Genomic DNA, 21,814 nt, shown 5'->3' on the forward strand with positions numbered 1-21,814 from the left:
AGGCAGTGCTAACTTTCAGTTAAAGCTTAATAAACATGCAATCTTCCCCCTGCCTTCTACCCATGGACCAAGGTTAGGACCTCAGCTATGTTTCCCATTTCCCTTCAAGTAAAAGCCCAAGTCCTAGAAGGGCTGAGAGCCCCTCCATGCCTGGAGCCTCCTCCCTCTGACTCATCTCTGAACAGTCACCTTCTTGCTCTCCCTGCTCCCCTCACAGGTGTCCTCAAACATTCTAGGCACACTCCCTCATCAGGAGTTCTTACACAGATTTCTGCCAGCCCCACCCAAATATGCAAGCCTGTTCCCTCACCTGAACATCAAGTGTTCACTTCAACTTCCCTTCAGTGAGGCCCTCCCTACCCCTGACCCCCTATTTAAAGTCTAGAAACCCTGACACTCCCATCTTCACTCCCTGTTCTATTTTTCTCCATAGTATTTCCTACCTCCTACTTGTTTTGTTCATTGTTTCCCTCCTCCCACTAAAATAAAACTTCATGAGGCTAAGAATTTTGGTCCATTTGCTCACTGCTGCACCCCATGGCTAGCACAATGCCTAGCACATAAGAGGTGCTCAAGAAATGCCTGTTAAGTGGGTGAGTTATACAGCTCACATATAGATGGCCAGAGACTTTTCCCCATGCTTCTATATCTGATAAATGCTACAATTGCGTTATTAAGAGTGTTGTGGGAGCCAGGAGAGTGAATGAGCATGTAACACTTTTTGCACATCTTTATTGCACTATCCTGTGCTTTCTGGGATGTCGACCTCTTCCCTCTGGCAAGGCTCGAAGCTCAGACCACATCAGGTTCCGCTCCGAAAGGCTGGGGCTTTCCCTAGCCCACAGTAGCACTCCACAAATGTTCAATGGGATATGGGGCTGTTTGACTGCCAAGTATCACAAAAACCCAAACTTTATTTCACCAGTTTGTCCACGAAAATCTACCGTAGATTAGGCGACACAACATTTTGTGTTATATTGTGAAGCTCTTCCCTCTGCTATTTATATTTGCCAAAGAATACGGCACCATTTTCACGTGTTCCTAGAGTTTGGGGGGGGGGATGGACAACAGCAGTAGGTTTGTGCCCTACTCTAAATCTGCGCTGTCCAGACGGGAGCCACGAGCGACACGTGGCTACTGAGCCCTTGAAACGCGGCTGCTCCAAAAGGAGACAAGCTGCACGTGTAAAACCTCCACTGAATTCTGAAGACTTGGTATAAAAAAGGGCATAAAACATCTCATTAATATTTATTTATATTGATTACATCTTGAAACAGTAATATTTTAACTATAAGGGGTTAGCTAATAAATATTCCAATTCCACCTATTTTTTTATTTTTTAATTAGGGTGACTATTAGAACATCTACAATTACATATGTAGCTCACTCTGACTTCTATTGGACAAGGCTGCTCTCTGTTGTCTAGTATTTGCCTCTAAGAGCTATTTTTCAATTGTTTTTGCTGAGTTCAAAAAGCAGAATGTAGGTTTACTCCACAGGTGACCCTTTCACCAAGGGCTCTGAGGCAAGTGGCCAGTGCATACATGACTGCTTACACATCAGGCGCCAGCAACGGCCGCCTGTTTGTTTTGCCCTTAACTGGAATGAGATGACAGGGACCTGTGGTTGGCAAAAGGGAAATACAAACATGGCAATAGGTACATGTCCTAATTGTTTTTATATAGCAAATGACAGGAGCATCCAGAGAAAGCAAAAAAGGAACATGCATAAGAAATAGGTCCTCAAATAAAACGCAGTCCTTAAAAATCAATTACTAAAGTGGCTTTATTAAAAATGATTAATTCGTTCAGTCACAAATATTGATTGAAACTCTGCTGCATTCCCAGTGTGTTCTGGGTGTTAGGGATCCATCAGGAACAAGATAGTCCACAATTCCTACCCTCGTGGAGCTGTCCTGCTATTGATTCCAGAACCATCTTCTGAGAAATACTTCTGAAATCTCTTGAAGTTTTAAATGAGGTTAGAAATGGACTGGGAGACGTGGAGACCTCAGTCTGTGTTTTAGCTGTAGGAAGCCCCACTGAAAAATAAAATGACTTCAAAACAAGGTTGTAAGGATGCTTAGTGTTTTATTCTCAACATGAGTGATCCTTAATTAAAATAATATTATCTTAAAATACATATGGATGTCATACACACACACACATCAAAAGGAGATAGTCTTTATTGTCCAATTATCAAGCAGCCATCTTTATTTCTTGCCTTATTTTCAGATAAATCATAAAGACTTTGAATATTCATTGAGAGTTTATAAAATGATACCAAGACCTTCTGTGGAATGAACTTTTAATCTGCTAAATAAATATTCAAAAAGACAAAATCCATTTTGATGTTTACTTATCAGAATTAGGCCTGGCAGAACTGCAAAAGATGGTGGGCTTACTGGATACAGCTAAAAGTGGCCCTACTTTCCTCTCTTCACAAGCTTCAGAGACGAAGTTTCTGATCTTCACTCTTGTGTTCTGAGCTCTGTGCTAGGCCCCTTCCTTCTGGCCCAGGCTGCGTAACCGGGAAGAAGTCCCAGCTCGCTACCTGTTCTGCACGTCACCTTGCCCGACTCTCCCGGAAGTGAACGTGTTTGCTCAGTAACCGGGATGAGTTAGCCTTTCTTTTCTCAAGGGCGCAGGCATGGTTCTAAAGCCTCTTTGAATCAGAGAGGGAGATCAGCTGTGGTTTTCCTTATCCATCCACATGGCTTCCCCCTTCCAGTCCTCTGAGGGGTCCTGTTTAGGGTGCTGTTGTTTCTCAACTCTTCCAGTAGTCCTACCTCTCCCCAGGTCACCTCCCTCTTGCACATCCTCTCTGATGTATCTGAATGCCCAAAGCCGTGATTCCTCAGGACACGTCACCTCCATGAAGAAATAAAGCCCTTGCCCAGGGATCCCTTCATGGGTCGTGAAAGTTTTGCAGCCCTGGGCACTTGCTTTACAACAAGAGTCTTTCTTCTTCTCCCATTTTTGGTGGACTCTGGTCTCAAAGACCAGAATTTATCATTTTTAATCAGACTGCACACATAACAAAATAGAAAATCATACATAAAAGTAGAAGGAAAAAGATTTAACAGTTAATTTTGCAAACTCAAGTTGAATGAATGAATTGTTTTAGACACCTAGAAGTGTATGTGTGTAGTCACTCAGCCTTGCAGAATATAGGGCAATATTTTGATGCCAGTAAATTAAAACAAAACGATGAAAACAAGAGAAAGTACTTTGAGTCTTTCTGAATTCCAAAGGAGCAATCTATGTAATAGAAACATAAAACAGTTCAATAGTCACTGGGATTTCAGTTTAAACCAAGACAAAAAATAAAACAATAATGACGAAATAAAGTTTTCTGTTGAGTTCTACTCAAGGAGTCTGATTAAAAGCACCAGAAGGACCCATATCACCAAAACACTCTCAATGACGACATGGGCCTGAAATAGGTATAACGGTGACGTGCTAGAAAAAATGACAACCAGGCATGAGTGAGTCACCCATGGAAAAACAAATAAAACAAAACATTGAGGGAAGGACTCAAAAGCCAGCTACCTAAGAGCATTTTTATTCACTGAGTACAGTTGACAATTGGTAGTATAATTTAACTTAGCAGTAACTATTTATTCATAGAAAATAATTTCAATGTGTTAGTTGGATAAACAAGTTTGAAACATAGTCCCCCAAATTAAAAATGGCAAATTTCAAAAAAGAGTAGTTTGGAAGGGCAGAAAGATGGAATGAGTGGCCAGTTCACCCAAATGTGTCCTCCGCTCATGAATAAAGAAGAAGGAAACGCCAGTGTGAAGGTTAAGAATGGGCATGCAGGAGAAAAAGGAGAGAGAATCATTGACATCACATTCTAACCTCCTACTAAGTTTGGAAACATCCTAGAGATTACTATAGGAAGTAAAAAGTGTTAAAACGCATTTAGTTCATACACATTCAAGTGAAAATTGACATAAATACTAGGGGAGGTTCTCTTTTCAAAGACCAGCAGTCATAAATGAAATGAGGCAAACCTTAGCGTGGCACTTGTTGACAGAAAAGGTAGCCATCCCTAACAATTGAAGGAATGATTTGTCCCAGGGCTCGCCAGCACGGCCAGAGGGTGGATGACAGACACAAATATAATTTCCCAAGGGAAGAAGAATGAGATTGGGGGGGACACCAGAACCTGAGGCCATGAAATTTAAAGTAACCAAACTTAAGAGCAAGAACAATTCATCCCAAACGTCAAGAGAAGTGAAGCAAAAAATGGAAGACCATGATATATTTTAAAACCGTGGGATAACAAGAGTCAAAGATCTGTGCCCTGGCTGTGCCCGCAGGACTCCCTCCCTCACCTCCTCCCCTGGGCCTTCCCTTTACACCCCTGCAACCCTGCATCTCAGCCTCCCCTCTGCTTTCCTCTTCCCATTCGCCCTCATCATTTACACACTATACTTATTTTATCTCTTTCCTTTATTTGTGTCTTTCTCCTCTAACTAGAATGCAGGCCCCACGAGGGCAAGGATCTTTGTCTGTCTGGGTCACTTCTGCTTCCCCAGCACCTGGAATAGGGCTGGTACACAGTGCGCTGTCAACGTTGTGCATTGGATGAACGAGGGCGGTTTGCTGGGGGCCTCTGGGAGAGAAAGCACGTGCCTTCAGCCTGCTCCCTCTCTCTCCGCAGGGGTGCAGAGAGGTCAGCCCGGAACCCAGAAGCCATTTGGCTAATGTGCTGGCAGCCAACTTCAGGCTGGAACTGACACTGGGGAAAGCAGAGTGGAGAAAGGAAAGAAAGCAAGACCCAGAAGATTCAAATCCTAGAGCCCTGCCTCTCTCTAGACCTCCTAGTTACGTGAGCCAATAAACGCCCTATGGTTGAAGCCATTCCTAGTTGGGATTTCTTTTATTTCCATCTGAAAGCATTCCCATTGATAATCTGTTCTGAAATTTAAAAAGATGGTTTTAGACAAACATAGGTTAATGGGAAGGTGTGTATGAAAAGACAAGAATTAGAAAAAGATAAGAAAAATTAAAGCATTACTTTGTATAAGTAGATAAAAATCCATAAGACTGTCATAGTTCACATATTCTTATAAAATCTAGCCCAAGATTCTATTTATGCAATACAGAAGGGCCTTAATACTTGGACTGAACCAAAAATTACCAGATAACAAAAGGTTTAAAGTAGATGTGGCTTACATGGTTATAGAAAATCTGTACTTGGAGGAGAGACACAATCACAATTCTTTTCTACCAAATGATATATCCATAAAAAGTCAGAAGCACCTCCAGCACTTGTCAAACTTTAATGTGCAGAAAAATCAAGCGGAGCACTTGCCAGCAACACAGATTCCCAGGTAAACACAGATTCAGAAGTCCCAGGGCAGGTCCTAAGATTCTGCATTTTAGCAAGTTCTCAGCGGATGCTGATGCTGCTGATCCACGGACCACACTTGGAGAACCAAACAGCATATGAAATACAGAACTCTTCTCGAGTAAAGGCATGGGAACCTGGAGAAGGGAAGCCACATGCCATGGGGCAGGAAGGTGCAAGATGTCATGGTCCACGATGGCCTTGTGGATCTGCCAGCCACCCCTGGATGGTCTTTTTTGACATCAGGAACAAACAAACCCTTGTAAGGCCTCACTGACTAAAAGCCTAGTGTGAGTCCCTGAGACACCAAGGTGCATGCCACAGAGCTTCCCCACTCAGGCCCCTGGCTTATAAAGGACGCTGGGGCGGCACCTGGACCCCTCCTGCACCCTGGCTGAGGTGCCAGTGCAGGGAAATGCCTCTGAAAACACCCTGGAACCTTTAGAGAATGCTGTGGGGAACCACGGGCAGAAAGGGAAGGCCCTGTGAAGGTGGTGCCACCTCCAGTAAAACTGCCAGGGACCAAGCCAAGGTGACAGTTGGTCTTCTTTGAGGTCACTCCCACACTCACATTTCTGAACTTCATTTTGTGAGATATGACATTCCTTCAAACTCCTTGTTTAACAAATTCAGATATCTCTGGATGTAACAGTGTGAATCTTTCCTTCCTCCATGTTTTGTAGTTGCGTCTTCAGGTCGGGGCATCCAGGCTGTCACCCGGCCCTGTTCAGCCATCTGAAGGGGCGCAGGGGTCTGGCTTTACAAGAGCAGAGGGGAGACGGCAGTTCTCCACATCATACTCCTCTTAGGAACTGAGCAATCCTGACAGGAAAAACCACCACTTCTAACTTTATTTTTTATTTTTTTGAGGAAGATTAGCCCTGAGCTAACTGCTGCCAATCCTCCTCTTTTTTGCTGAGGAAGACTGGCCCTGAGCTAACATCCGTGCCGATCTTCCTCTACTTTATATGTGGGACGCCTACCACAGCATGGCTTTTGCCAAGTGGTGCCATGTCCACACCCAGGATCCAAACCAGCGAACCCTGGGTCGCCAAAGCAGAACGTGGGCACTTAACCCCTGCACCACCGGGCCAGCCCTGACTTCTAACTTTAAATGTGTGATTTCTTTAAAAAGATCTCTGTGCTTAGAATTTAATTTAAAGTAAAGAATTAAAGATCTAAGCTTTGTCTAGAAAACAATGGCCCACTGACACATCCACAAATGGGACATCCCCTGATGGTGACAAACATGTGGGTTTGGAAGGATGTCTTCCTCTACACCACCGGGCACACCCTTGCAGCTGGGTAGGGCCATGCAACCAACTTCCTGACCACAGGACACGAGCAGAAGTGATGCGAGCCCATAAGAGGAAAGTGCTTCCCCTCCGTCCTCTTTCCACCCTTCCCCGCCAGCTGAAATGTGGCTGTGGTGCTCTGAGCCAGCTCCCATCACAAGGGGGACAAGAGCCTACTCTGGCAGCCGGTCTAAACCTTTGTGTGCCACGGGCCCCTTTGACAGCCTGCTGATGCTAGGGACCCCTCCTTAGACTAATGTTTTTAAGTGTGTAAAATAAAAGATAACAAATTACATTAAAATACAGTTATCAAAATGTTAAAAAACGTGTTAAAGTAATATCTGTATCTCCTTATTAATGCATTAAATAACAAGTTCTGGTTGAGAATAAAATTGCTACTGAAATTTCTAAGTAGGATGAGCATACATATTTTGAGTTATCTGCAACAGACAAAACATGATATGAAAACATCCATGATTTCACCTGGTTACAAAGTCATGGTTTCTGCTAACACTTGTGAGGCTTGCTGCCTCCATTCACAACGGAAGGACACTAAATTTCAACTAGACGTTCGTAAGATCAACATGTAGTTTTTCTTCCCATCCAAATTCACGGAGCCCCTGACTCTGCAGTCGTTAGGCAGATACCTTTGCTCTATGGGATGGCGGGGCAAGAAGAGAAGGAACCTGGGTCTCTGGACGACCTCACGGGGGAAAAAGCTGCTCCTTTCCTTAGACCACCTGCTCATGTCTGGACTGCTGTGTGATAGAGGTGGAACTTCTTTCTGGCTCAAACCATTGTGTTTTAGGGTCTTTCTGTTACAACAGCTTAGCCTAAGTGCTAACTGATATATATGTACACTTTTTAAAAGATCAAATAGGATTACACTGAAACACAGTACAGAGAAGCAATATGTGAGGTGGTTATAATTTCGCTCTGGTAGCTAATTGCCTCAGTTCCAATTCTAGTTCTGCCACTTTCTGCTGTGTGCCCTTTGGACTAGTTACTTAACCTCTCTGAGTCTATTTCCTTATCTGTAAAATAGGGATGATAATAATGGTAGCTCACTAATAAAGTCACTGTGAATATTGATATATGGAAAGTGATCAAGAAAGTGCTTGGAACACTAGGAACCCTCCATGAGTGTTAGCTATCATTACTGTTATCACTATTACTGTTACTGTTTGGCTCCTTGCTCTTCTCACCATCCAAGACATCATTCCATACAGGACATATATAGATCTGTTTTTATTTTTTCAAAATCTGCCGAGTAATGTTCTGAATGAATATGCCAAAACTCATTTAATTAGTCTCCACTTATAAAGTGATCATTTAGGATGCTTCTCAAAGGTTCACTTAAAAGACCAAAATGTCAATTATAGAGAAAGGTCTCTGAAACTACTCTACTAATCCCTATGTTGTAAGATTTTGTAGCAACTTTACTCAGGTCTGATTTACACACAATAAAATTGCCCCAATTTAAAATGCACAGTTTGATGAGCTTCATAATATTTTGTAAGAATAAGACTATATGTGTAAGACAGCTTGAAAAAGTTAAATTATAGAAAATGCAAGCTATTGATATTATTTCTATAAGAGATATACTTCCTTTTGATCAAGATGGTCCTGTCCTGAAACATAGCTATGGGGAGCAGCTCCATTGCTCATTTCTCCAGCAATGCTCCCAGATCTGTGTCTGGCAATGCATCCCTCCCCCACCAACTCCTGAGCTTTGGGAACAGACATAAACAATGCCAACCAGCAGTCTTTGGCCCAGTGATGGGTTCAAGGTCCGCACAGGACCCACCCTGAGCCAATGAGATGCAAATAGACTTCTGTGTCCAGGCTTCTGAAAAGAAGCATACCCACTACTCTTTTCCTATTGGACTTGGAGTGATAAAAGGTGTAAAGCCACTTCACCCATCCTGCAGCCACTGAGGGAGCACAGGTCTGAGACAGGGCTACCGTCTCAGAGACAGATCCGGCAGGGCTGGCTTTCTGATTAAACTACGGAGGAAACCAGCATTGCCCTTGGATTCTTCACTTCACTGTATGCACTAATAAATTCTCCAGTGACTTAAGCCAGTTTTACAGGTTTATACTACTTGCCAGCAAAGGAATCCCAGTCAGTATTCAAGCCTGGTATAGAAAAATTCCAAAATTTAGGCAATGTCAGGAAGGAAATTAAAGATCATCCATGATGCTCCTGCTGCCACCCACAGGCAACCATTGACCATCTCCAGCGCTGCAGGCCAGCTTCCCTGGGAGGCAGCCTCGCACAGAGATCTGCATGCTGGAGGCTCTTGAGACCCTCCACATCTGTGGGGAAGCAGGACGAGGCAGAGGGAGAAGTGGGGCTGCGAGCAATGGGGTCACCGCAAACGCCCAGCTGATTCCAGGGGGAGTTCTGGCCCTGGGAAGCCTCCTCCGAGTTGCCCCTCCTTGCAGCAGGGAGCTGCTGGCCCTTTATACTGCCTCCCCTCCCTCTCCCCACACCCAGACCAGTCATTGGATGGAGGCTGCCCTTGGGAGGGGCAGACCTCAGGCAAAGCCCTTCTCTTCAGTCCTGCGCAATCTATTTTGTGGGGGACCCAGCTTCGAGCTGTTGGCACTTGCATGTCCCGCAGTTGGGAACTGAGTTCTTCGGTCCTGAATGAGAGGGGTCTGGGTGGCGCACCACAGTACCCGCTACATCTGCATGTCTCCTCTTAGTCTATTTTATTCACATGTTTTTCTTCCTTTAGAAATTCAGGTCATATTTAAGTGCTGTTTTATATATTGATATGTTTTTAGCCTAACATTACATTTCTGGGCATTTACCAATCATTAACTATTCTTTAAATGAATTGTTAATGTATAGATTCCTTCATATAGGTACCATGAATATTCAAACATTCTCCTACTGTTGGACATTTAGAGTATTTCCAATATTCTTTAATCCTCATACATAAATTTTTGTTTGCATCTCTGCAACAAGTGTCTTAGAATATATTTCTAGGAGTGGAATTAAAGGGTTAAAAGATATGAACTACTTTAGTGTTCTGGCCAAACCATCCTTTGAAACTTCACATCCATTTACATCCTGACCAGTGCTACATTTGTCTCATTAGAATTGAAGCTTTCTATGTTTTAATTCTTGCCAATTGATCAAAAGTGATGTCTCATTCTTGCTAACTCAACGTTCTTCCTCAGGAAAGCTTCCTCTGGCTGGGCTCAACCTCCTGACGACACATATTCATGGTACCACATGCCCATTGCTGGTACGCCCATCACGGCCACAGGTTTACAATTATGTGAGTGTTGATAAGCTTTGAAAAGACAGGGAACACATCTGTATGTTGTTCACTGTCATATCTGTAGAATCTGGCACAGAACCTAGTACTGTAGACATATTTTCTAATTTCTTATGTTTTCAGTATTTACATTTCACTCTTCAATCACCTGGAAATCTATTTTACTGTAGAAAATGAAGAACGTCTCTATCTTTATTTTGTCCCACCCCACTTACAGAATAATCCTTTCTCTTGCCACTGGTGTAACACAAATCTTGTCATACATGTATGTTTATACACACCTTCACACACACTAAATGCTTACTATATTGGGGTCTGTGGTGGAACTCTTTCTTGTGTTACTTTGTTCCATCCATAGACTCTGTCAACATGGTATTGTTTTGATTATTGTGGGGTTATATTATGTTCTAATACTACTGGACAAGTAACTTTTCAATATGACTCTTTCCCTAAAAATACTGGTTAAAATCACTTGATCAAGCCCTCCACCAGTAAGACAATTTTCAAAGTAAATCATTAAATTAAAATGGAAGGGAGCTCTTTATTCCCTTCTCTTTTTTTAACTTTGCGGATTGTCTTTTGGCCAAACGTGAGTCTGCTTACTTGAGCAACCCAGCCCGGTGGAAGAGAGTCTGCTTACTTGAGCAACCCAGCCCGGTGGAAGACGTAGAGATCCTGCTCCAGGGTGCAGTTGTTGAAGGGGATCAGTTTCACGAAGTTCTGGATGAGGACAAACTCAGGGGTGAGATGCGGCACAGAAATGATGCAGAAGTTCTTGTCCTAACATGATTGGAGACCAGGACACGTGGAAAGAGAATCAGAAATCACTTATAGCTAAACAAATTCCCGCTGTAAAGCACTAAAGAAAACAGGAGTAGAATGTGTAAATGAGAGGTGATTCAAGTTAAACTTTCCTAGGATTTGGAAAGCAATCATATAAAATTCAAGCAGATAAGCAACTGCAAGAAAAAGGAGAAAATATCTGCAAGTCTGACTGAAGCCTGAATAAATGAGTATTGTGAACAATGGGACCCACTCCGTATAGGTCTTTGGGGAAGTAGATTCTTAAACTAAGGACATTTGCATTTGCAAATTCACTTGCATCCAGGAGTAAATGAGACAGCATGATGTCGCAGCAAAAGCCATGGGCTTACTAAGTGATACTGTATCAGCCACAGTCCCCTCCTCCGTGAGGTGAGAGGGTGCTGCTCCAGGACTTTTCTGCTCTAAAATCCTGTGGCTCTACATGAACAGATGTCTGTGTGTTTTATCATGACGTGATCCCATTTGGGTGAACAGATCTAAGGACATGTTTAACCTGGGTAGTGGGTTTAAATAGCAGACAGGGGAGGATCCGCGTGTCCCAATGGCAGCCACTTACCTCCAGATCTACGCTGCGCACTACGGTGGCCGGTCGCCACATCTGGCCACTGAGCATTTGGAATGTGGCTAGTGAGACTGGGGATCTGAATTTTATATTTTATTTCACTTTAATTACTTGGAATTTAAACACTGATACTCAATTCAGGTATTGGAAAAGTTTTATGAATGTTTGGAACAACTTGGGTATATGAATCTACTTATGCAGCTGTAAACGTTATGAAATCCAAATGCAGATCAAGTATTTCTGATGAAAATTTAGTGCCTCTATTGAGAGGGGCTGTAAGTATAAATTACACTGGACTTCAAAAACTGAGAAAAACAAATGTAAAATATCTCATTAATAATTTTCCATACTAATTACATGTTGAAATGATTACATTTTGGATGTACTGAGTTGAATAAAATATAGTTTTTAAAATTAATTTCACCTGCTCCTTTTTACTTTTTTTTACTGTGGCTGTCGGAACATTTAGAATTATTTATACAGCTCGCATTCAATGTCTACCCGACAGTGCTGCCCTAGACCGCCTCTGCTCCACACATCTCACTTGACCCTCTGCCAGGTGCCTGCAGAAACAGCCTGCTCTTCCCACAGCTAATTTGTCCCTTTGGGACCTCGCCTCCTCCTGAACCCTGTGAAGGCATTACTTGTGCTAATCCAAAACCCTGGGGACATTTCTGCAACCCAAAGGAGTGAATCATTGTTCAACCTTACCTTCCTTCTTTCTAGCAAAATAATACAGCTCCTTTCGGGGAACTTTATAGACAGGTTGTCAAAATACTCAAGCTGAAAATAAGGATTGGGTGCCAAGTCTCGGTGGGCTTCCTTTGGGAGGAGGAGACTATAATGAGTTGCTTCAACTTGGATTTGAAGGATTAAGAATGAAGCAATGGAGGTATTTTTTTCCTGTCTACCCATATAAAATAGAATTAAAAAGTAAACATGTCTTTTACCTTTGTAAAGCCAGCTTTGCTTTTTGTAAGCCGAAGATCTACCTTTACTTGGACTTCAAAATAGGAATGAATTAAACTTAGTGAGGTTACTTTGGGACATCTCTGAGGGAAAGCAGCCTTGTAAATTCTACCTCAGGGCCATCTACCTTGCCTTACGATAATGGCTTAAAGTTAATCCAAAAAACTACAATGGCCTTCATTACATTAACAAAATGCGGAAGTACAATCTATGATCACATAGCTTTCAGTAACATAATTAAACCATATTTATTTTTTGTCTCAGTTTATAGAGTATCAAGGAAAAATAAGACAATAGGTATTTTGCTTGTAATTAGCCCCCCGAAGCAGCATAGTTGTTGACTTTACAGAACTGATAGGCCAGCCATGGAAAAAGTCTTTGTCAAAATCCATTTTGTTCCTCAACTGTCTTCCCTCCCCACTTTCTTCCCTCCAATAAAGTGATAAGAGGTTGGTTAGAATCCCCAACCCTTGACCTTAGCAATGAAACCAGAATGGAGGAAGAGGCCGGGACACTCTGAACGGGGCGCGGCTTGACTGCACTTGAATGTTTGCTGGGCCCGTTCACCAGAGGAGCTGACCTGGGTTGAGCCCCGGCTACACGTCAAGCACTGTGTCAGGCAATGCCAACCAGAAAATCAACCACAAGCTCCCACTTTCCTACCCTCAGAAAGCAATATAATGGTTTCAGAATTCTTTGAGTCAACAAAAGCCATAAAGTAAGAGAACAGTCTAATTCACTTTAGTATAATTTCTGACATTTTCATGTACTACCAGCATTCTATTAATAATTTGATCCTAATAAAACACTGGTAAAGCTATCTCTAAAAGAAATTATGCATTGAAAGAAAACTATTGAAACAGCATGACAGAAAAATTATCGAAAATGACAATACTTTCTATTTTTAAGAGTTCATGACATGTTATTCAACCCTATTTTCGGAGCAGAGAAGGAGTTCAAACCTCAACATTCATAGCATTTTAATGTTTGGATAATGAATATGGCATTTACTCTTATATGATTTTTCTAGCTTACAAAACCAATTATACTACTCAAAATTCAGCACGTACTTACAGGAAAAAGACTGAAAACAAAATTCATAAAGTCCAGCGACCTATAAAACAAGACAGTAAGCACAGTCACTGATCTGCAAGCAAATGCAGCATCGGTGTATATTTAAAGAGATTTATGGCTCTCTCCCCCTTGGGCAGTGATTAGCCACCTACAGTCTGAATTTGTGTCTAGCTGAGCATTTATCGGTTGTAGAAGTCATAAGCTTCAGTGTCAGTAATAAAGTATGTTTCTAGAACTGAAGGTACTATTATAGCAATTGATAACCTCTGCACATTCAAAAAGCAAGATGGTCATTCTGTGGACATGATCTCCTCCTTCCTTTTCGGAAGAGCTGGGGGGAGGCAAGGGCACATTATAAGCTACTCTCATCTTCTTCTCTTTTACATGCAGAAGATTTTCTGACCAGCTGCAGATGTATATTCACAGGCAAACTATATTTGATCATCGAATTTCATTTGAAAATTCAAAAATCACTTTCTAAGCACAATCGTATCTGAATGCACAGGGGAAAATAAATATACACAAGAAATCTAGAAGGGTTTACAGGCTTTTTAGACATCTACAATATAATTAGAATAAAAAATATTTCCTTTTCCAACCTCCAAGATTTCCAATGAAATAAAAAACTTAAGAGGAAAAAAGTACAAGTAAAACATGGTTCTAAGCTAGGCTGCGAGACTGGGAATGTGTTTAAATACACCCTCTAACAAGGAAATGTCCAGCAGTGCTCTTGGTCTTCTAAAAGGTACTCCAGAACCTTCCAGTCTATCAAGATGGGCCAATCTTTTCCTCTTCAAGATGGTTCTGCGGACAAAATGGTGGAGTAGGTGGGCATCCTAAAGGAGATGTGCAATCTGGGCATTGAGGGCAGGAGCCCACATCCAGATCACAGGGGGCAGCAAGCACTGAACACACGGTGCTCTGGAGGGACAGGAAGCGAGGGGACTGAGTGGTCTGGTGGGCACCTGGGCTTTGTCTACCCGGCACCCACCACGCCTCCTCCTTCCAGCAGCTGGCCTGGATTATTGTGCAGTGTGTCACTAACCTCCCTCTCAGATTATGTTTGGGTGAGCCTCCAACCCCAGGTTGAGGTGGGAGCATGAGGCAAGGGACTAAACTGTCATCATGGCCAGGCTGGCCCATGCCATCAGCTCAGGAATGAGCGCACAACCCCATCAGGCCCAAAGGGGCTCTGGCTGGAAAGCTGTCCTCCACACTGTCCTCCTCACTAGCCTTTGCTCCAGAGCCCAAGCCCACTGTCCGCTCTCTCGGCCCCCGATGGGGACGCTCCTCGGAGAACAGGGCCAGCAGCAGGGAATCAGAGCTGGGAGGTAGAGAGAGAAACCTGGTCCTTGATTGGGTTATCTAAGTCCTGGATCAAGCCATATTGAAAATCAGTCCTACCACTGGACTTCTCCTTATGTGAGACAATTATTCCATTTTCTCAAAACCAGTTTCAGTTGAATTTTCTGTTACTTACAACCAAAAGACTACAGACAAGCAGCAACCTAAATCCAAAGTCCCCCAAAAATGCAAATTTGAGAGAATGGGGAGCAGCATATGGTTACATAAGTGATAATTTTCCATATGCCCAACTGTTACATAGGTGAGGCAGACCTGGGCAGCCTAGTTCTGTGGGCCTTAGCCAAATTTTATGGGCTGGAATCTTTGGGAATGGGGCCCAGGAATCTGTGCTTTTAAAAAACTCCCCAGGAGATTATCATGTACAGCCAGGTTTGGAAACCACTGGCTCTGCAAGATTAAAATGTTGAGCCACTAATGCTATGAGAAAGTCTTACCGTGACAGACAACATGCAGACAGTACTTGCCTTGCTTCGTGTGTCTCATCAATACAAAACAGCTGAATACAAAAAGCGGCTGAGGCTCCCCTGTAGATGGGGCGGAAGTGGCTGGTCTCCTCTGGTGGCGAGATGGACGCCAAACTCGTATTGCTGATATAGTAATCTGTATCAATCACAGTGGACACCTGACTGAGTTTTTCCATGTCCTAGAGCAAGGAGAGAGGAGGAACCAAATGGTGATCCTATTCATTGTCTGTAATTTAACAGAGTGGATGTGTCATCTCTACGCTATCCTGTTCCTAGGACAGAGGTAACTGTCTCACCTGAAACAAATCGTCCTGAGCCAGGCCTAGTTTTAAGAGGATGTTCTTAATGAAATATTCAAGATTGATAAAAGGATTGAAACAAGTTTTCACACAGAAGTCAGAAAATGAATGGTTTCAGATGGCCTTTGATATAGGACCCATATTTGTGTGTGTGTGGGTGAGGAAGATTGGTCCTGAGCTAACATCTGTTGTTAATCCTCCTCTTTTTGTTTGAGGAAGATTGTCGCTGAGCTAACATCTCTGCCCATCTTCCTCTACTTTATGTGGGACGCCGCCACAGCACGGCTTGACGAGAGATGCTAGGTCTGCACCCAGGATCCGAACCCATGAACCCCAGGCCACCGAGGCAGAACGTGCAAACTTAACCACTACACCACCAGGCCAGCCCCAAGGATCCATATTTTAACTGCATCACTGGGTAGAGGTTAGAGCATGGAAGTATAACAGACATATTAATTCCATAAGCAAAATACCTCTGTCCCCAAAAGTGTTTTCATTATGACTTTGTGCTACAAGAATTTTTGGATCTTGGGACTTTTCGGGCAGTTTTGTGGTGAGGTGGAGCCCGGGGAGGTCCAAACCCACAGCCACCCAGGGAGTTAGCACTGAGTCCTTCCAGTCTCATTTTAGGGGCATCTAAGAAGATGTTCCTCAGTTTGAGGAAGATGATTCATCCTGAGATCCTTCTCAGAGTTCTTCTAAATCAAAGTAATACATGCATATAGTAAAAATTAAAATAATATTCACGCTAAAAACTTACAAAGAAAATCAGGAGTCCTCTGCCCCCCCAAGTCCCTCTCCCCATTGACTAGCACTTTCAACTTGCTCATTTGTTTTGGTATTTACCTCTATATTTCTGAATATATGCTTATGCTGTTATTTCTTAATTCGTCAGTTTTTTAAATGTCCTGTTGGATACTGATGTGCTGGGTAGATGTAACCCTCTTCCTCATATCCGTTCTCCCAACCCCTCAATATAATTACAGCACAATTCAGGGTTAAATCAGTAGGTATTTACATTATTATGAATATGTATGTATCATTGTTGCTGAGCAAAGAAATGTAATATGACTATGTTCTCATTTGTGCACTTTGTTTTGATTTGCTTGGTTTCCTAATTTTTTCACATGCTTTGTCAGGTGTGCCAAGTGTTTATCAATATTATTTTCCAAGCAACCAGGAATTTGAGACAATCTATGACTTTGTTTTTTTCTCACCCTTCTCTGGTCCAGCCTTGCTCAACCTGCCTGCTGTACCACTTGCTTTCTGGCTTTGCAGCTCCTGTTTCTTAAATTCTAGGTCTTTTTGTTGTTTTCTTTGTTCCTGGTTCATGCTCTTTTATCACTGGAGCACATTTCTAGCTTCCTAAAGTTGACAGTGCTTGGTAGGGAGCAAAACTCAACAGGCACTAGCTAACTGGGGCACTGCATGCACTGATGGGGCAGACACAGCATTTCATTGAGTGACTATCTGGAGGCCTTTCCTTTGGGCCTGTAAGGTTTTGGGGGGAATTAAGTTCTCCGATCTCCTGCATGAGGGACTATGATAGGCAGAACAGTGGCCCCCAATGGTGTACGTGGCCTAATCCCCAGAGCTTGTGAATGTTACTTTACAAGGCAAAAGGGAATTTGCAGATGTCATTAAATTAAGGATTTTGAGACAAGGAGATTATCTTGGATTATCTGAGTAGGCCCAATGTAATCATAAGGGTCCTTATAAGAGGGAGGCAGAAAGGTCAGAGTCAGAGAGAGATTGGAAGATGCTATGCTACCAGCTTTGAAGATGCAGAAAGAGGCCACGTGCCAAGGAATGCAAGTGGCTTCTGGAAGATGGCAAAGGCAAAGGAACAGATTTTCCCCTAGGGTCTCCAGAAGGAACAGGACCCTGCCTGCACCTAGATCTTAGCACTTTAAGACCTGTTTTGGGTTTCTGACCCCTAGAACTGTAAAATAATAAATTTATGTTGTTTTGAGCCACTAAGTTTGTGATAATTTGTTATAGCAGCGATAAAAAACTAATACAAAGACCTGGCTTCTAGTATTTGGAGACAAGGCAGGAGGAGAGGGCAGGGGTTCCTCCATTTGAAATGGAGAATTCTACTTATTCATCTAGTCTCTGTCTTTCTCCATTACGCAACCTCCTGCAGTGCAGGCTGAACCTGGACTTGGAGCTGCTTCTGTCTGATCTCTCCAGGGAATAGTCATCTGGTTGTTTCACTTGCCGTATTGTTGGCAATAAGTGCCGTCTGCAGGGAATCTAGAGTCCCAACTCTCCACAGCAGGCTTTCAAACAGACCCCTCCTTTCAGCCTGGTCCTCCACTGCCTCCGCAGAAGCTCCAAGCCCTCAGCTTTCTGTGGATATACGTGGAGAAGTCATACATTTTTCTCTGGTCCCTTGCCTCATAATGGTGTCTGACTTTCACCTTTCTCCGCTGTGCTAAGCCAGTGTAAACTCCTCCATCGATTTTCTTCTTTCTAAACATTTTTAAAGTGCTCCTCTTCCCATATCTCCCCCCCCGTCTCGTCCTTGTGCATTTGTGCCCTTCTTATTCCTTTACTGTCATTTCAGTGTTTTTTTCCAGAGGAGATAAACGTGGGAGATCAATCCATTTTGTTGATCCAGATGCCCTCTGGGGTTCCAGTACATCTACTGCAGCAGGGATCATCCTGTCCCCTCTCTACATACTTGTTTGGGTCCCTAAAGAACAGCTACCCTCTTAGAAATACTGAGAGAAAGCTGCTCCCCTCTGCTGCCTGCCTCGCTCTCTCTTCCCCAGGGCTAAGCAGTGAGCACCCTGACGTCTGTTCCCCAGAAGCAAGCTGTGAGCTAAGTTTACTTGGGAGTGATGCCAGGAAATTCCACGAGGGGAGTGGGGAAGTGAGGCAAGGAAGAGAAGGACACCAACGCAGAATGGTTAACGAGTGGGTACCACTGGACCCAGTCCCGCTGAGATCTCTGGGAGACTGTGGGGACACAATCGGAGTTGTGCCACGTTAAGAGGCAAAGGAGCTAGGGGACTGATTCTCCAAATGTCTTCAGTCATTGGCTGATGGCTGCTCCCCAAAGATTATGACTTGCCTGTAGGCACAGCACTCGAAAAAGACTGGGCACTTGAAGTCCCTGTCCTCACAGTGCTGAGGAATGAGCAGTGCCAGAGGGATGTGGGTAGGGGCCCCACAGCACACACTAAAGTGAGATTCAGAAAGTGGACCCTGTGCCTGCTAAGCACTCTCTCTCTAGCAGCACATCCTGCTCCTAGCCTACATGCATCCTCCTCTCCTCTAGCACTTGGCCTGGGAGGACAGACCCTGCCCCAAGGGTGAGGCTTACCAGCAGCCAGGTATGTACATCTAATTCAGTAGGGGAAATAGGAAACCCATTGAGTTACAGGTCCAAGCTTTGTTCTCCAGTTCAGCTTCAGTGAATAAAGTGGTATTTTTATCCCTAGCTGACTTCAGTGTAGCCTTCTTAATTGGTCGGCATCTGGAGAGGAGAAGGGGACAGTGATCTGTCTCTCTCTCGGATCTCTAACGTCTAGGATTAGGGTTCAGTGAATTTTTCCCAGGACCTCCATGGAGATGACTCAACCTCCTCTCCCTGTTGCCCCCTCAAGGGTTCTCTAGACTTCTCAGGCTGACTCACGTTGAATCAGTTGACCTACCAACAAGAGGCACGTGGGAATCCACTGAAAGTTCCGAACTGTGCTCATCATTGGGGAATGAGGAAGTCTGATAGTGACAACCTCCCACTTAAAACCTTCAAAGCCTTCCTCTGATCCTTAAGAAAAGTTCAAAATCCGGATCAGCATCCACAGAGCCCTGCCAATCTCTACCTGAATCCTCAGGTTCTAGGAGGAAACAGACAGCTCACTCCAACGGAGTGGACAATGCATGTTTAACAAGGACCATGTGTGAAGGTGTGGGCAGGGTGAAAGGAAACAAACAAAGGCTGAGGAAGTGGCCCAGGGTTAGCAACTAGTGGAAGATGCTACCACCCCTCAGCCTGAATCTGAAATAGAAGGGAGCAGTTACTGGAACCTGCAATGCACATGAATGATATACAATACATACAGGTGTGTATATGAGTGTACATATGTGTATATGATACATATAGTAGGAGAAAACTCTTACAAATGTTTTGCCCTTCCAACATGTTTTCCCTCTGGACAATGGGAAGAGAAAAACTCTATTTACTGAAATTGTTGCAAATAATTGATGTACAAAGTATAACTTCTAGGTCCAACTTGTGCAAGGGAGATAAAAATAAAAGATTAGTCACAGTAGAGTGAGAGTTAATCGAGGGAGGCTTTGTGGAGGTTCCAGAGAGGATGGCATATATGAACTGCTGGAGAGACAAGGACATCTGGAGCGGGGGAGGGCACAGAAAGACTCAGGCGGTGAGGAGAGAACCGCCTGGGGGCCAACGAAATCTGCCATGCGAGGCCTTGTGCAAGCCCTACCTCCATTTCACCAGTATTTCCACTTTGGACTGTTGATAAAAGTTCCTCAGTTGCAGATTCTTCTGGGATTTTTCCCTGCGAATGACAATGACAAGACATGAGAAGTAATTAACACGCACAATAGTTCAGAGCCTGGCTGTGTAGCATGGGGAAAGTTAAGGAGCCTCAGTTTCCTCATCTGTAAAAAGGGGCTAAGAACAGCTCCTACCCCATAAGGTTGTTATGAGGATAAAATAAGGAGAGGTGGATAGAGAGAAGATGCCCAGCACAGTGCTGGCAACTCCTAATTCTCTGCAGATGTCAGTTATTACTCCACTATTCCTTTCCTTCTGTGTAACTTTTAAAAGATGCAGTAGGGTTTTTTAACCGCTTTATTGAGGTATAACTGATACATACAGTAAACTGTGTATATTTAAAGTATACCTTTTAAAAAGTTTTCACCTATGTATGCACTCATAAAAATATCACCATAATAAAAATAATGAATATACACATCACTTCCAAAAGCTTGCATGTTTCTATGTGCCCCTCCCTCCCACCCTGTGCCACTCTGCCAAACACAGGCAAACAATGACCTGCTTTGGGTCACTATAGATCACATGCTGATCCTACTTCTGGATCTTCTATTCTGTTCCATTAATCTATTTGTTGACCTTGACACCATTACTACACTTTCTTAATTATGAGAACTTTATAATAAGTTTTAATCCTACAGTAGTATTAATCCTACAACTTTGTTCTTTTTCTAAAGTTATTTTGGCTATTCTAGGTCCTTTCTATTTCCACATGAATTTTGGAATCAACTTTTCAATTTCTATAAAAATTCCACCTGAAATTATGACTGGGATTGAATTGAGCAATTTGGGAAGAATTGACATCTTGATGACATCAAGTCTCTGAAACCACAAACATGGGATATCCATTTAGGTCTTATTTCATTTCTCTCAGAAATGTTTTGCAGTTTTCAGTGTATACACCTTGAATATTTTTGTCAGATTTATCTCTAAGTATTTTGTATATTTGTACTATTATAAGTGGTATTTATTTCAATTTCTGACCACTCATTAATATTACATAGAGATAAAATTGAACTTTGCATATTAATTTTGCATATGTTTAATAACTTGCTAAATTAATTATCAGTTCTAGTAGCTGTTTTGTAGATTCTAGACAATTTTGTTATCTACGAATAAAAGATAGTTTTAATTCTTCCTTTCCAATCTGGATGCGTTTTATTTCTTTTCTTGTCTTTGCACTGGCTTGAACCTCCAGTATAATTTTGAATATAAGTGGTAAGAGCAGACATTCTTTTCTTGTTCCTGACCTTGGTGGAAAAGCATTCAGTCTTTTGCCATTAAATATGATGTTAGCTACAGGTTTTTCAAAAATAACCTCTATCAAATTGAAGCTCTCTTCTATTCCTAATTTTCCGAGAGTTTTTATGAGGAATGAATACTGAATTTTCAAATGTCTTTCCTGAATTTACGAGATAAACATACAGGTATTCTTTTCAGTTTGTTAATATGGTGAATCACATTGATTACTTTTCTTATGTTAAACCAACCTTGCATTCTCAGAATAAATCCTACTTGGTCATGACATATTGTCCTTTTTATATATCGATTCAATTTACTAAAATTTTTATTAGAATTTTTCTATTGATGTTCATGAGAGCTATTGATCTGTAGTTTTATTTTCTTGTAATGTCTTTTGCTGTGGGAAAACATACTTTAGAGAAATGAATCATTTTAAATTTATTAAGACTTATTTTGTAGCCCAGAGTATGGTCTACCTTGGTATATGTTCCATATGCACATAAGTAGAATGTGTATTCTGCTGTTGTTGGC

General features: G+C 42.6%; 1 protein-coding gene across 9 annotated transcripts in view; it reads right to left on the bottom strand.

The window, feature by feature from the left end:
• Window positions 1-21,814, bottom strand: part of CFAP61 (cilia and flagella associated protein 61) — a 294,815-nt gene that overhangs the window by 172,384 nt on the left and 100,617 nt on the right. For 8 of the 9 annotated variants that reach the window (XR_011430676.1, XM_001489672.6, XM_023626019.2 and 5 more), the window contains 4 exons: window positions 19,968-20,042; window positions 15,209-15,387; window positions 13,380-13,419; window positions 10,590-10,729 (listed from right to left, as the gene is read on the bottom strand). Coding sequence is in view for 8 of the 9 variants with exons in the window: in XM_001489672.6 (XP_001489722.2) it covers window positions 10,590-10,729; window positions 13,380-13,419; window positions 15,209-15,387; window positions 19,968-20,042 (434 nt within the window). In the remaining variant the exon portion in view is untranslated. Of the gene's footprint in view, window positions 1-10,552; window positions 10,730-13,379; window positions 13,420-15,208; window positions 15,388-19,967; window positions 20,043-21,814 lie in introns of all 9 variants that reach the window. The other variant, XM_070247019.1, reaches the window with a different exon arrangement.

This window comes from Equus caballus, chromosome 22 (genome assembly GCF_041296265.1).
Source record: "Equus caballus isolate H_3958 breed thoroughbred chromosome 22, TB-T2T, whole genome shotgun sequence".
In the NCBI taxonomy this organism is placed as follows: Eukaryota; Metazoa; Chordata; class Mammalia; order Perissodactyla; family Equidae; genus Equus; species Equus caballus.